This window comes from Tympanuchus pallidicinctus, unplaced genomic scaffold (genome assembly GCF_026119805.1).
Source record: "Tympanuchus pallidicinctus isolate F22 unplaced genomic scaffold, pur_lepc_1.0 scaffold19, whole genome shotgun sequence".
In the NCBI taxonomy this organism is placed as follows: Eukaryota; Metazoa; Chordata; class Aves; order Galliformes; family Phasianidae; genus Tympanuchus; species Tympanuchus pallidicinctus.
In genome coordinates this window covers 16,020,861-16,036,139 of record NW_026294710.1, presented here as the reverse complement: position 1 = coordinate 16,036,139, position 15,279 = coordinate 16,020,861, and the positions used below count along the sequence as shown (strand labels likewise).

The 15,279-nt window shown below is 42.7% G+C and overlaps 1 protein-coding gene across 1 annotated transcript in view; it reads right to left on the bottom strand.

Annotated features, from left to right (window-relative positions):
• Positions 1–5,937: 5,937 nt before the first annotated feature.
• LRGUK (leucine rich repeats and guanylate kinase domain containing) overlaps positions 5,938–15,279 on the bottom strand; it is a 50,575-nt gene continuing 41,233 nt past the window's right edge. The window contains exons 18-20 of the mRNA XM_052681159.1: positions 13,971–14,105; positions 7,624–7,793; positions 5,938–6,682 (exon numbers count right to left, since the gene is read on the bottom strand). Coding sequence (XP_052537119.1) covers positions 6,546–6,682; positions 7,624–7,793; positions 13,971–14,105 — 442 coding nt within the window. The 3' untranslated portion in view covers positions 5,938–6,545. The remainder of the gene's footprint in view (positions 6,683–7,623; positions 7,794–13,970; positions 14,106–15,279) is intronic.

Below are 15,279 nucleotides of genomic sequence, written 5' to 3'. Positions count from 1 at the left end.
GCTGTAGGACTTTCTTGGTTGTGCTGTGATTTATAGATGAGTCCATCAGCACAGCCCCAGTTGTGTATCTGCCCCGTTTGCCTGCTCAGTGCCCATGGGCTTACCGTGACAGACTTGGGGGTCAACTACCCTCACCTTCACTTACCAGAGAATGGCTTAGGTTGGAAAGGAACCTTAAAGTTCATCCGCTTCCAACCCCCCACCGTGGTCTTACCACCCATCAGATCAGGTTGCCCAGCTCCCCGTCCAACCTGCCCTTGAGCACCTCCAGGAACTGGGCATCCACTTTGGGCACTTCCATCTTGCACAAGGGAAATGCAGCTAAAACAATAACGAGCTGCACATCTGTGGTGCCTACAGTATGGTGGGGTGGCTGTTTTCCTCCTCTGCAGCCCTAAATCGCGACCACCTGCCTTGTCCCCTTGTGTCCATCCCTTTTAGCCTTGGTTCCTACTGATGGGGGAAATTAAGTGAGATCTGGGCTGAGTGCAGGAAGAGGAAGATGGCAGGAAAGAGAAAAGGGGCTATGGGGAAGGCTCCTATTTAATTGCACTTATAATAACTGATATCCACTAACAGTCCTAATTGCACTCAGGTGGGTGAGTTGGGCAGCCAAGTCTGCACCTGCGGAGTTGGGCAGCTGAGGTGCCCATGTTCTGGACTTGGGGCCATGACTCAGATCTGGATGAGAGCTGGAACCCCAACTCAGTTGGAGCTGAGGACACCAGCAGGATTTGAAGACCCCAAACTAGACCCATTGGTTGCTTCAGGCTCCTGGGAATCTTGTCCATGCTGCACTGCTTTACTTGCCATGGTTTTATTCCCTCAAACCTCCCCACCTCACTGCATCAATGGATGTACAACTCCCAAGCAGTTACCAAGTGTATACATTTCTAACTCAACAAATCATCTTTCCCCAGACTCCTTTATTTACTAAATCCTCACTGGCTGGGCACTGCTTTCATCAACTCAACACTTCTGTTTCAAATCTTTACCTTTCATTAAATTCAGGTTTGCATTTATTAATGCTTTCAATCTGTCCTCACCATGGTTCACCACGGTGGGATGGAGAAAAACAAGGGATTTTTTTTTTTATTAAGTGAGAGGGAAACTCTTGAACTCCTTTGGGAACCTCCATGAGATCTCTGTCACTTCCTAAGTGTAAAAAACTTACTCCCGATACTAAATTAAATGAGAAGGGAAGGAGAGGGATAAAGATGTCTCTGTAAATCACTTGGAGACACACAGTTAGTTTCTGTTCAGCATCGTTCATTATACCAATCATAAATCAGCAGCTGAAACCCAAGAGAGTACGAAGGTGAGATTTATTGACATGGAAAACCTGGGAGAGAAAGATCTTGGAGGATATAGAGCCATTATTTTTGCCTCCAGCATAGGCTGTGGATCTCTTCTGGCCCCCTTCCTTCTCCAAAACGTGCTGGAAATTTTTTGTAATTACTAGTATTTTCCCTCTTCCATACAATTATAATCAACTTGGCTTCACCCTTCACCCTCTGCTCTTTGTGAAGATGGATGCGCTGACCCTGCATTGACCAAAGGACAGCAGTGCAGGGAATACATGTTAATTTACCCCTTTAAAGCCTGAGAGAGAGGAGGCAAAGTGGGAGCATCTGTCAGAGCCACACAGTCCCATTTGGCATGGAGGAGGTGCTAGGGGACAGCCATGGGAAGATGCATGTTGTCTTCCGTGTCCAGACAGAGGGTTAACCCTGCTTAGAGTCACCATGGGTGGAAATAATCCCTGGGCTGGCAGTGCCCAAAGCTTAGCACAGAGGTGATGGCTGGTGACCTGGTGACCTTGAAGCAAAACGAGGAAAACTAATGTTATGTAAAGCAGAGATGTCTTCCGTTAGGATCATAGAATGGCTGGGTTGGAAGGAGCCTTAAAGCTCACCCTGATCCAATCCCTGCCGTAGGGTGGTTACCCCCTACCTGATCAGGCTGCCCAGGGCCCCATCTAACATGCCCTTGAGCACCTCCAGGGATGGGTCATCCAGAACATCTTCATGCAGCCTGTTTCAGGGCCCCCCACCCCCTGAGAAAAGACTTTGATTCTCACATTTCACCTAAATCTCCCCTCTTTTAGTTTAAGACCATTCCCTGTTGTCCTGTCACTATCAGACCATGTTAAAGGTAGGGGAGGAGAGCAGCACAGTCCTTCATGGTCTCCATGGTTGATTACAGGAAGCCATAACACATGGGATTAATGCAAGAAAAACCACTCCAGGCTCCTTTTAAACCAAAGGAAATCTCTCCTTTCTCCCTGGACAGGGGTGTTTTCTATGTTGATACTCGCAGGGAAGCACAAGGTTGCCACATGGGTCCAAAGAGAAGATATAATCTCTGGAAGTACCTTTGGCACAAGGGATTTTTCACCATGGAGCTCTCGTGCCTCTGATGGACATTGTTTTATACCTTCATGCTTCTACTTGCTCTGAGGTATAAGCGGGGAGAAGCAAGAATGATAAAAATGTAGGAGCTGCATCCCCCTCCTCCCCACAGCAAAGAAATTCAGGCTCAGCAACAAGGGCTTTTTTCTCTCTACCCTCCAGGAGACAGAACAAATATCTCAGAAGCTTGAAATATTTCAGGAGGGTTACCAAAAGGGTATTTCCAAGCAGCAAGATTTACTGCAGAGACTACGGTGGGTAGCAAGAAGCATTTGCTTAAGCTCCAGCTCCAATGGAATGGGCACCTGAGTTGGGTTTGCAAATAGAGCAAAGTGGAAACAGTGACTAGGAACACTGTTGGAAGAGCTGGAGCTGTTGAATGTGTGTGGGGTGAGATCAAGGAAGGACCTAAATGGGCCTTCATCAAACCCTTTTTTGGCTCTGCCTTAATTGAGGGATGCAAAGAGGAACATGGTCAGTTGGTGTAATCACACCACGCAACAACTTCTCTCACCCCCACTGCTCTACTGTTAAAAAAAAAATAATTGTAATTCAGTTTGACAGCTGCCAAATTAGCAGCATATTATGCAGCATATTCAATTAGACAAGCTCCTGAGGGAGCAGGCAGAGCTAGCAGGGCAGCCAGCTGCTGCCGGGATGCAATGCAGTGCTTCAGTAAAGTATTTTTAGACATGGGCATGGGCATTCAGCAAAGGAATAAGGATCCCTTTGGTCAATCCAAGCCAACTCTTCACCATCTGCTTCCAAAAAATATTTGTGAAAAGTAAAAATAAAAAGGTGTTGCTGCTGGATTCAAAGTAGTTCTTACATCAAGCCTCTACCAGCCTGTATCAGTGAGGTTAGTAGGGGAGGAAGCAGGGCAGTGATGGTCCAAAAGTAGCAAAGCAAATAATTTTATGTCCATTTTTTCCCAGGTCCAACTGTCTAATTTGGGAAGTGGGTGCTGGAGAATTGAGCCAGCACTTGTCTCCTGCTCTTGTCTTCCACTGAGCCCATAGCTGCTTGCCCTGGCTGTCTACATTCTCCTTGTCCATGGAGCACTCAGCACTCAATGTGCTCAGCAATTTGCACGAGGAGACGTTTACGGACCTCTGCAAGTCTTTCTTGAGTTGTAGAACTTTTAGCCAACAAATTTCATATCCCCTCATTTGGGAGGAGGTCTGAGTCAATACACTCTACTCTTATTCATCATTCCTTAATGAAGCAACTCCTTGTCCTACAGCATCCACATGGTCCTACACCATCCTTCTACCACGTTGCTACGGGCTTGGGGGAGGAATGGGGATAACAGGATCATAGAATCATTAAGGTTGGAAAAAACCACTAAGATCATCTGGCCCAACCATCCACCTACCACCAATATTGCCCACTATGCCATGTCCCTCAGTCCACATTTCTTGAACATCTCTAGGGACAGGGATTCTACCACCTCTCTGGGCAGCCTCTTCCAGTGCCAAATCACTCTTTTGGAGAAGTTTTCCTCCTGCATCCAATCTGAAGAGCTGCCTTCAGCATAAAGCAAAGACTGGTAAAGTCTTTTCCATTGGATGCTGAATATTTAATTAAAAAAAAAAAAAAGGGAAATTAAAGAGCTTGTTATGCTCCCCTCTATAAAAATCAGGACTCAGGGACTTGTTTGACTATGACTAACTTAAGGTGTTACTCTGCTGTAATCCAAACATGCTTTCTGCCAATGAAAACAGAGTTACCCGAAACAGCCCTGCTTTTATCTGCCAGCCTATAAATAAAAAGGCACTGAGTTTCAAGTTCTGTACTTTCAGCCAAAAATAAACCTTCTAAACTAAGAACACCAAACTGCAATGATTCACAATCTGCTGAACAAAACCTAAATATTGCACTACGGCAATCCAACAGCACTGCTGCCTTCTGACTTGGCCAGATGTTCCATGCTTTAGGGTGCTGTGGGCAAAGGACGAGTCCACATGACATGGTTTTTTGTTGGGAATCTCGTAAATTGGGTGAGCAATTTGATCTGCAGTCTGCTGGGAAGTGGGAGGAAACCAAGCAAAAGTGCATGGAGGTAAAATGTTGGGGAGGGAAGGCAAGAAATAGTTTCTAACTATAAGAAGGGAGATGGAATACAGATAAAAGGGGAAAAAAATCACAGTGAGGTAGTGAAGCATTGGAACAGGTTGCTCAGACAGGTGGTGGATGCCACATTCCTGGAGACATTCAGGGTCAGGCTGGATGAGGCTCTGAACACTGAGGTGTCCCTGTTCAGTGCAATGGAGTCGGACCAGAAGACCTTTAAGGGTCCCTTCCAACTCAAATGATCTATGAAAGTGAATATTTGGCTGAATTGGCTTCAGCATATTGGTATTCTGGTATTTTTAAAATCCCATGGTCTATTTGCCCACGGGGGATGAGTAATCCTATAGAATGTCCCACGCTTGGAAGCATTTGAGAGCTCAGGGTCCAGTAATTGCTTGCAAACTGGGAGATTCTCTTCCAGTTATGTTATTCTGATACATGTTCTATTATTATCTGATACAAACCCAAGTAAGCTAACCAAAATCCCAAAGGAGACACTGATGTAGCAGGGTATCACCCACCACTGCCCTGATTTTCCAGACATACAGAAATTAGTGTCTAGGAAAAAAAACAAACAAACAAACAACAGAACAACTGATCCATCTGTACTGCATTCCTAATTTAAGCAGCTCTGTTACCAGGCTCAGCTAGGAGGTGTGATCACCCCTGGCTCTGCTGCGTGCAAAACACAAGCTATCTTGTACATATTCATTAACCATGACATTAACAATGCTACTATCACCTGTACAACAGCACAAACTGATGCACCGATCAGCATCCATGTCAATCAAGCATGCAGTCGGCCATAACAGCCAGGATAACATCTGCAAAGGTATTTGTAGAGACAACACAGCCATGCAGAGATCTGTTGGAGATACTGTGATGCGGTGGCAGTCAGGCACTCACCTGGCTGTGATGCCATGGTCAAAGCCATCAAGGTTCAAACTGCAGCCTCAGCTACTTGAACTCCTGCTGAACCCAGCAGAGCTGCCCTGCTTTTTGTTCTGCCCAGAAGTGGTAATAACTGGTGCTTCTGACAGGCTGTGCTTCAGTTCGAGGATATGGTCAGCTGCAGTGTGGAAAGAAAGCTACTTCATAAAAGGCCGAGCTGTTTTACAAGCTTGCCTGGAATTTAAGGTCAGGGTATCTGCATTGACTCATTACTTTGCTCAGTTCATCCTATTTAAACAACATAACCACTCAGCCACATTCTGAACAGGCATAGTGAGATACTGCAAAGCTGTTCCATGGACATGAATCTGCACTGTGGCAGTGAGTTGTATCTTCTATGCACACAAGGACTACTGAGGACCTCTGTAATGTAAAAATAGCAAACAGTCTTCTTCTGGGGAGGCTGCTCAGGTAAAGGGTCATACTATCTGTTCTACGAATGGATGGCAATGGAAATTAATCAGGACATTCACTGACTCAAGAGTTTTATTTATTTGTCAGAGCTCTGTTCCACATATAGAAGAACAAGTCTTCACTTACCGCTTCAGCCAGTTCTCAAAAATTGTTACAATTTTTCTGAGGTTGTCTGTATAAATACATGTGCAAATGAAATAATTATGTCTCCTCTCTTAAGAAAACACATTTTATTAAAAAAAAAAAGAAAAACCAACAACTTGCAACCAGTTTTCACTACCAACAATCCTGAACGTTTCGCAAAATCGCTCTTGAAAATAATTCACTACTCCTACAGCACAGGCAATATTACCAGAAGCTCTTATGCTTCCACACCTCAATTAAATCTATAAAATGAGAGGGGGAGGAAATAAATAAATGAACAGAAGATATGGACATGTGGTGGTGAGGAAAAATTCTACAGCATTTCCCAGCTGAGAATGCCTGGGGAAATCATTTCTAGTGTTGGGAAACACAGAAATTACTTTTTAATAAAGTTATAAATAAATAACTTTTTTTGGAGAGTTAATCAGAAATGGATTTAGAAATAATCTTTGATAGACTATGCTTTGTCAAAGAGAAATTCTATCAAATTCAGTACTGCTGCTAGACAGAAAGCTTCAGTGTGATTGAGACCAAGATTCCTAGCCATGGCCATCAAGGATTGGTGTCCTTTCGCCCAGATGGGATTGGAGGCAGGACAGGTTTGGAGTTGGTGAGCTGAGGCACATGGGAAGAACCAGTCTTGGCTTTGCTGTATTTTCTCTGAAGATTGTCACTATGAAGTTCAGTCTCTGCAGAAATTATAAATAAATAAGTGAAGAAACTTAAGGGGTATTGATTTTAATGAAAAGCCAGAATTTACCAACACGAAGTGCATCTCCAGCTGAAAATGCTGTGTGTTGTAGGGAAGAAAGACTACTATATACAGGTAGTCTAACAGCAATTCTAACTCATGTAAACAGAGGAGTAATTTTATGCCAAAGCAGCCATTATTTTGCATTTTTCCTTAAGTTCACTGCTGCATTAAGCATATTGCCTCTGCAATGTGATGATGCTGTCACATCACAATGTTGCTTTTTGTGTCATTACCACAGAGGCACAAAGGCTGCCCTATCACCCAAATAAAGCTAATATAGAATCATAAAATTGTTTGAGATGGAAGAGACCTTTAAAGGCCACCTAATCCAAGTGCCTTGCAATGAACAGGGACATCTACAGCTACATCAGGTGCTCAGAGCCTACTCCAGCCTGACTTCAGTTATCTCCAGAGATGGAGCATCTACCACCTCTCTAGGCAACTTGTTCTACTGCCTCACCACCCTTACTATTCTATCCTTCTTCCTTATGTCCAATCTAAATCTCTCTTCTTTTAGCTTGAAACCATTTTCCCTTGTCCTGTCAGAACAGACCTTACTAAGCAGTCTGTCCTCTTCTTTCTCAGTGCCCCCCTTTAGATAGCATTCCCTTCTCCAGGCTGAACAGCCCCAGTGCCCTTAGCCTGTCCTTATAGGGGATGTGTTCCATCCCTAGGATAATTTTTGTGGCCCTCCTCTGGACACGTTCCAGCAGATCTATGTCTCTGTTGTACTGAGGACTCCACATACCTGCACTATCTGAAGAACAGTTGGACTAAATGACCTTTAAACGTCCCTTTCAACTGAAACAAATTCTATGATTCTACGATCATTACAGTAAGCATAAGCAAGACTGTTACTTTGAATAAGATTCAAACCTTTCAAACTGTCCACTCCATTTTCAGCTCCCCTTGGACCTTGATGCTGAGCTTTGGCAGCTTCAGGAAGATGAGCAGGGGGAAGAGGGCTCCGAACGGGCAAAGCTTCAGCAGCAGGTGCACCAGTTGAGTTTAGAAATAGCCTGCTAGCAGGACCAAATCCTCTGCAGCTAAGAGAAGAAAATGATTTATGCTTTAAAATAACGATTAAAAAAGCATATATACCAAGTCTGGTATTATTACTGATGTTGCAATCACACAACTCAACCAGAAGTCAGAAATAAATGCCAATGCTCATCAGTTACAGAAAGATTTTTCACACAGTACAGTTCTCTCAAAACATGCAGCGCTTGCAAATACAATGCTATCTCTCCCCATTTTCATTTATCAATTTAACTAATTAATCACACAAAGAGGTGTTACAAAGGGGTTCATGCCACACAGTGAATCAACTTCAGAGCATCACAGAGCTTAAAGTGGAAAGGACCTCTGAATCTATCTAGTCCAACTCCCCTGCTCAAGCATGGCCAACTAGAGCAGGTTGTCCAAGACCATGGCCAGATGGCTTTTGAACACCAGATCTGAAATCAGAACTCATGGCTCCTTATTTGGAGTCTGACAGTGATAGGATAGGGGTTATTGTTTTAAACTAAAAGAGGTGAGATTTAGGTCAAATGTTAGAAGGAAATACTTTACTCAGAGGGTGGTGAGGAACTGGAGCAGGTTGACTAGGGAAGTTGTGGATGCCCATCCATGGAGGTGCTCTAGGCCAGATTGCATGGGGTTCTGGGCAGCTTGATTTGATGAGAGGCAGCCAGGATCCCTTCCAAACCAATCATTGTATGAGTCTATGATTCTGCACACAATGGCTTCTTTTGGTAAGTAAAATAAAATGGGAATTGCCTTGAAAAGCAGCAGTTCTGTAGTACTCACTGACAACCTGGATCACAAGTAGCCATCTACCAATGAGATGCAACTAAGGCACCTCTGACCTATTAGGTGTCTTACAGAAAAACTAACCCAAAACAAAGCCTGAGTGGTCTGAAAGACTCTTCCCCCTGTACTCAGCACTGGTGAGGCCGCACCTCGAGTATTGTGTTCAGTTTTGGGCCCCATACTACAAGAAAGACATTGAGGCCCTGGAGCGGGTTCAGAGAAGGGCAACGAAACTGGTGAGGGGTCTGGAGCACAAACCTTATGAGGAGCGGCTGAGGGAGCTGGGATTGTTCAGTCTGCAGAAGAGGAGGCTCAGGGGAGACCTCATTGCACTCTACAACTTCCTGAAGGGAGGTTGTGGTGCAAAAGGGTCTGGCCTCTTCTCCCAGGCAAATAGTAGGACCCAAGGAAATGGCCAGAAGTTATACCAGAGGAGGTTTAGGTTGGATATTAGGAGAAACTTTTTCTCTCAAAGGGTGGTCAGGCACTGGAATGGCTGCCCAGGGAGGTGGTGGAGTCGCCGTCCCTGGTAGTGTTCAAGAGGCTCCTGGATGAGGAGCTATGAGATATGGTTTAGTAGCTTGTGGCACTGATAGGAATGGGAAGGTGGTTGGACCAGATGATCTTGCAGGTCGTTTCCAACCTTGTGATTCTGTGATTCTGTGATTCATATTAAGGCAAAAATGAGTAAATGTGACAAAGATAATGACCAGACTGTAGCTTATTATGATATAGGCTTTCCATTTCATTTCTAGGTTCATATCTATATAATATCAATTTACTTGAAGAAAAGTGAAAGGCCCTGATTGATACAGAGAGATCAGTAACTCATCTTCAGTGTAAAACCATAACGTATTTCTGGAGCAATGCCTAAGACATTTGATAATGTCTGTCTTCATGTGCTTTTCATACTGCTTTTCTAAGCACTGTTCTGATCTGCAAGGTCAAACTGATTCATAGGTTTAATGAACTTGTGAGGAAGCTCTAAGATTATCCACCCTGACCCTACTGATAGTGCAGGCCAAAAGAATTTCACCCTCTAATTCTTGCAAGATGCATTATATCTTGTGAGAATATTGTGATTACAGCATTCCAAGGAATAGAGAGAGAATTTCTATGGTATTTTAATAAAACCATGCAGTAAGAAGAAAGGATCATGAATAATGAGACTGAAAAGTGTGTTACTCCCATAAGAAACAGGTAATTATCTTCTAACTAGAGGTAGTGTAGAAGTCTATGTGATTTTTCTACTGCCTTCAAGGTAAAGGAATATTACATTCTGTAATGAGTGTTCCTCTATTGAGGTCTAATTGAATCCAAGGATGCTCACCAAACACTGAATGTTACAGCCCTGTGCTCAACCCTAGCTGTAATCCCATTTTAGCTGCCCATAATATGCATCAGATGTAACTGTGGGAAGGATGAGAAATTGTGAGCAGTGAATCCAGCTTCAGTATAAAAACAGCTTGGACAATTCAACAGCATCAAAATCCAGCATGCTTAGTGTTGAAGAAACACTGTCACTGCTCCTGGGTGTAGCAGTAAGGCAGGCACCCATGTCCCCCTCAAACTATACAGATAGGTTAATGACAAGAACCCTACCAATGCAGCACTACAGCAGAAATCTCTGTACGTAGCTTGTAAGCAAGCAACTCAAAAGATAAAAACCAAATTACCAATATGATTATCCTGTGTTGGCTATAATTATGATTTCTCTGTGAGGAAATAGTGCTTTTGATGTAGCACCTTCTTCCACACAGGGAAGTAGTGTAAATTATAATGACAGCTGCAGTCTTGCAAGTGTAACCCATGTTTACTTGTGGCAGCAGACAAGTACATTTGTCTTAGGACACTCAATAATTCTGACTAAGGAGTTATAGTATGTTAGCTCTGACAGCAGCTATAACAAAACTAACACAGGGGAACACTGGGTGCTTCACTAAATGCCTCACTATTATTTCAGTCTTATCCAAGCAGTGAGTTTTAATAAACCTTGATATGAGGCTTTAGTGTAATGCTCATTTCCTTGTTTAGTTGCACAGAGTTTAGCAAAAGGCTTCTCTAGCACAAACGTGGGAAATGATTAAGGTTTCTTGGAATGCTACTCAGAATAAGAAAGCTATCAAAAAGTAAGTGGAGAAATTACAGCTTAAAATCTGCTAATAATCTATAGTCTATATAATCTAATCTAATAGTCTAGACCTTCCCCAGCACAGAAAACTACCACATATGGAGTAGGAATGTGCCCTAACTTTAAGCTTTTACCTCTACCTATATTTTCCCATCATTTAAATGGAAAGAAAATGAATTTTTAAAAGAGGACCTGAATACCCCATGGAATAATGAGAATAATGGAGTCTGTGTGCACTAAACACAGATTGTGTCAGTAATGAGTAGAAGACTAAAGACTAAAGCCCTGGACTGCTACACGTTCTGTTCAGATTATGCTTGCACTGGACTGCCAAACCCCAACATACATCATTTCATATGTTGGCACAATATTTCAATTGACAGATATTCTTCATTTGATTGTGTTTTGAGACAGCTCCTTGCTAAATGCATAGTTCAGTTATAGGTGAGGTTCTGCCTCCACTCTCAAAGGTACAGATGAAGGTTAACACTAACAGGTTAAGAAGTTTCCACTCACCAGCTACTAGTTCCTAACTCCACTCTGTATTTCACTTCTCCTCTCTTCTCCTCACCTTGCTATGCTGTAACCAGATCATTTTAATAGCTGGCTTATACAGTAGCCTTACAAGAACCTCTACTGGTACAGGTGAATACCCCTCTAGAATGTGGCCTTAAGCAGTGTCAGGGGAGGTTCTGTTGGAAATTAGAAAAAATTTATTCTCAGAAAGAGTGTTGAGGCATTGGAACAGGCTGCTCGGGGAGATGGGGAACTCACTGTCCCTGGAGGTGTACAAGAAACATGAGATTGGCACTGAGGGACATGGTTAGTGGGCATGATGGGTTGATGGTTGGACTTCATGATTTTAGAGGTCTTTCCCAACCTTAATGACTCTGTGGTCCTATTTGCAGTCCCAGCACCCTGGGGTTTATGTTCATGGAGCATCATAAGGGACATCATACAATCCTACTAAGAAAGATCTCAGCATTGAGAAATAAAGCAACAAAACTGGGACCTGGACACAGTTGTCCTGCAAGATGTCAGACTAATCTGCAGACCCTGATCCTGGCAAACAATATTTGCTTTTTTGCCTGTGCCTGGAGGTCAAAACATTAATGATCTTACCCCTTGTTGGCTTTTTTAATTTTACTCTTTCTTCCATTCCAAATGTGAAAAGCATAACATTGGGAAAAAGCAAAAGAAAAGATTAAACCACCTCAATATTCAGACAAGTAAAATCACTACAGGTTTTACTGCAGTACTTCAGAAGGGAGGGATTATTTCTGCCAGTATTTCAAATGCATTTACACAACAGCATTTCCAACAACCATTCCTATTAGAAAATTTATTCCAACCTTTCCTTATTTCCCTTGCAAAAGAATTTGACAACATGACTCCGCACAGTTTTGTGGTAGGCCTTGATGCATGCATAGAAAATGAATCAGATTAGCAGTTTGCATTTTCCCTCCTCACAGTTGTTTTTCCACTCTGTTATTAACAGTGCTAAATGAAAACACTGTTAAAGTCGAAACACCAAAATGTGGTGGAGTGGAAAGACGTATTTATTCCCATATGCGAAGGGTGAGACCTTTACAATTCATCAAAGCCTCACACTCATTTGAGTTATAGGTCTTGCCACTTACTGCTAAGGACAGATGATGCATAACCCCTCTGCAACCTATTATGCACTCAGTTTCTCTCATATGCTCACTCTGTTCCCCTTCAGCACACTCCACTGTGGCACAAATACTCAGGACAAATGAATCTGCAGAGGCCTACAGTTTCAACCTCTTTACAGCATGCTAATTAACTACTTGTAATTACAGTGGCAGGTAGTACTGACTGAGGGAACTGGCAGCCTCCCTAGGATATAAAAGGAACACAGATTTCTTTTTTTCAATAGTAAGTTTATCTAAGAATTCTGCTTCAATAGATCGAGAACGAAGTGAATGGGTTGAAATCTTACAAAGATATTAGCATTTCTCATTGCTTTGACTTATGTGAAAAGCTGTCTAATGTGTGTTTTGGTTTTGTTATTTAATGCAGTGATTTGTTCACTTAAATAGTTGGAAAATACATGGTATGGGTGTTTTAATACATCTGGAAAGGTAGCTTGGTTTGTATGGAGTGAGAATAAGGTATCAGCTATGGGATTCAACCCATGATCTAATTCCAGATTTCCAACAGCCATACAGCATAGACATCAGCTCACAGTTGCAGCTTTCAGATGAGCTTTCCATAGGTTCATAAGAGTGAGGAAAGCTCATTTTAAGGTGGCCCAGGGCACAGCCATAAATGCAAACCCATTTCCATGTGTGGATGGAGGTTCTGGCATGTTACACTGCACTGGGTCATGCTGTGTGGCACCTGCTGCTTCTGTGTATCCCATCTGGGCGTGAGATTACAACAGATGGCCAGGAGAGGGGAAAAAATGCTTATTCAGAATTCTGCATAGAAAAGCTGCAGTGTCACTTGCTCTAATAGTTGGCAGCCAGAGCTCAGACATTCTTATGGAACAGGACAATAAGAGCAAGTCACAGCTGTCTTGGCAGGATGGCAACGTGGACTTGAAGAACTAGTCAGCAAAACATAGCTTCCTTCATAGCAGGATGCCTGAAAGACAGTGTAGATGTAGCCTTTTCAAATCTTTTTTACTTCTCTCTCTACAAGCTTTACATGAGATAGGAGCTGTCTCCATTTCATACTTCGAAACATATGAACGTATAAATGAGGATGCTCATCACTCATTGGATGAGATATGCCACATCACATAGCAACAATGTCTGAGTAAGGAAAGGCAAAGGTACTACAGAGGATCCTGGCAGGGTCTGCTGTTATCATCGATGAGATATGAATCTGAAGATTGTGCTATTACCCATAGCCATTACCCACACCTCCCAAATGGTATTGAATGTTAACTATGATAATCCTTCAAAAAGGGTAAGAAATAATTCTGATAGCAATATCTGACAATTTGTCTAAAAAAATAGGTGTCACTGAAGTTCTTTTTCTCTATACCTGGGCCAAGTTTCATTCAGCATCACTTCCCCTTCAAATATCCTGTTAATTGAAAGCTCTGGAAATTCCCTCTCTTTTTTATGAATTATGGTGCCTAAATGAAACCCTTCCTGTGAATGACAAGATTTGTATACTGTACATTTAATAAGGCTGTTGTAACAGATGAGACAACTACATTAGTTTGGACAGTAGTTTTACATCTTATGTACTGCAGCATTAACCTTCACTGCACTCAGTGAATGGAACTCTCAGAAATGGAACTCACCTGCTTTCTGTGTTAATCAGGGGGAAGCTGTGGGCTTGGGTAACACTCTTTCCACCTGAGACCAGAGAACTATGTGTTGTTGGCTCCAATAATTGTTGCTGGGAGCTGCCTGGTGCAGGAGTGATTCCAAGGTCCCTGGAAAAAAAACACAAAAAGAAAATAAGGGCTTGTTACAGGCTTTTATATGCTCTGACAGAATAGTTAGTGCTTAGCTAGCTCATCAGATGTGTCTGGATAAAGGGGAGAACTATCTCCAGTAGAAGAGAAGCAGGAATAAGCAGTTGAGATAGTAGTCCAGGTTCTGCTTAGAGCCAGTGGAAAGGAACAGTCACATTCATGGTGATTGCAGTATTGACATCACTTCATTTATAGACTTGAACCATAGAATAACTTGAGTTGGAAGGGACCTTCAAAGGTCATTTAGCCCAGCTGCCCTGCAATGAAGAGCGATACTTAGTCAGGGACACTGTAGAACTAAGACCAAGCATAAGCAGCACTGAAGATTGCCAGAAATAAGACATTCTCAATGAAATGCTGAATTTAAAATTGCACCTCTTAGGAGATTCCATACATCTACTCTACTAGAGCCATCCCACTGACACAGCTTAACGACCTCGGAAGGAATCAATGTATTTCTAAGGGCTAAGAGGCCATTTAACTTCCGCATTTTCTGCTTTCCCTAGGAAGCTTGTTAAGAGCATTTTTAACTGCAGCAGCAACTGCTGAATGCTTGTTCCATGGGAGAAACAAGGTTTCAAAGAATCAGTGGAAAAGACCACTAAGATCATGTCTGACCATCAGCCTGTCCCACTAACCATGACCCTCAGTGCACCATCTCCATGCTTCTTGAACACCTCCAGGGATGACGACTCCCATCTTCACAATTTCAAAGTTTAAATTTATTTAAATCTTCCCATGCTTCAAGCTTTTGTTTCATTGTCATCCACTGCTGGCTAGCAACGGTTTGTTCATTATTGGCTCAGATAAAAACCTGAACCAAATTCATGGAAAAAAAGGGTCCCTAGAGCTACTGAGTGCTCTCAGAAATCAATTTGTGTACATCAGCATAATGGAAATAAAAATTAAAAAGAAATTAAGAAATTCTTGTAACAGAGAACTTTGGTCAATGGAGGGTAGAAGAATTACGGCAGAAGTCTGAAGGCAAACTTCAAGGCCACACCTCTAAGGACTGGATCCCCACAGCAAAATGGTCTCTACCATTGGTACCGTTGGGGAAAAGCTTGGTATACACAACCTATGATCAACTCAGAAGCTACATCTCAGCTGAAAGATAAATTTAAACCAATCT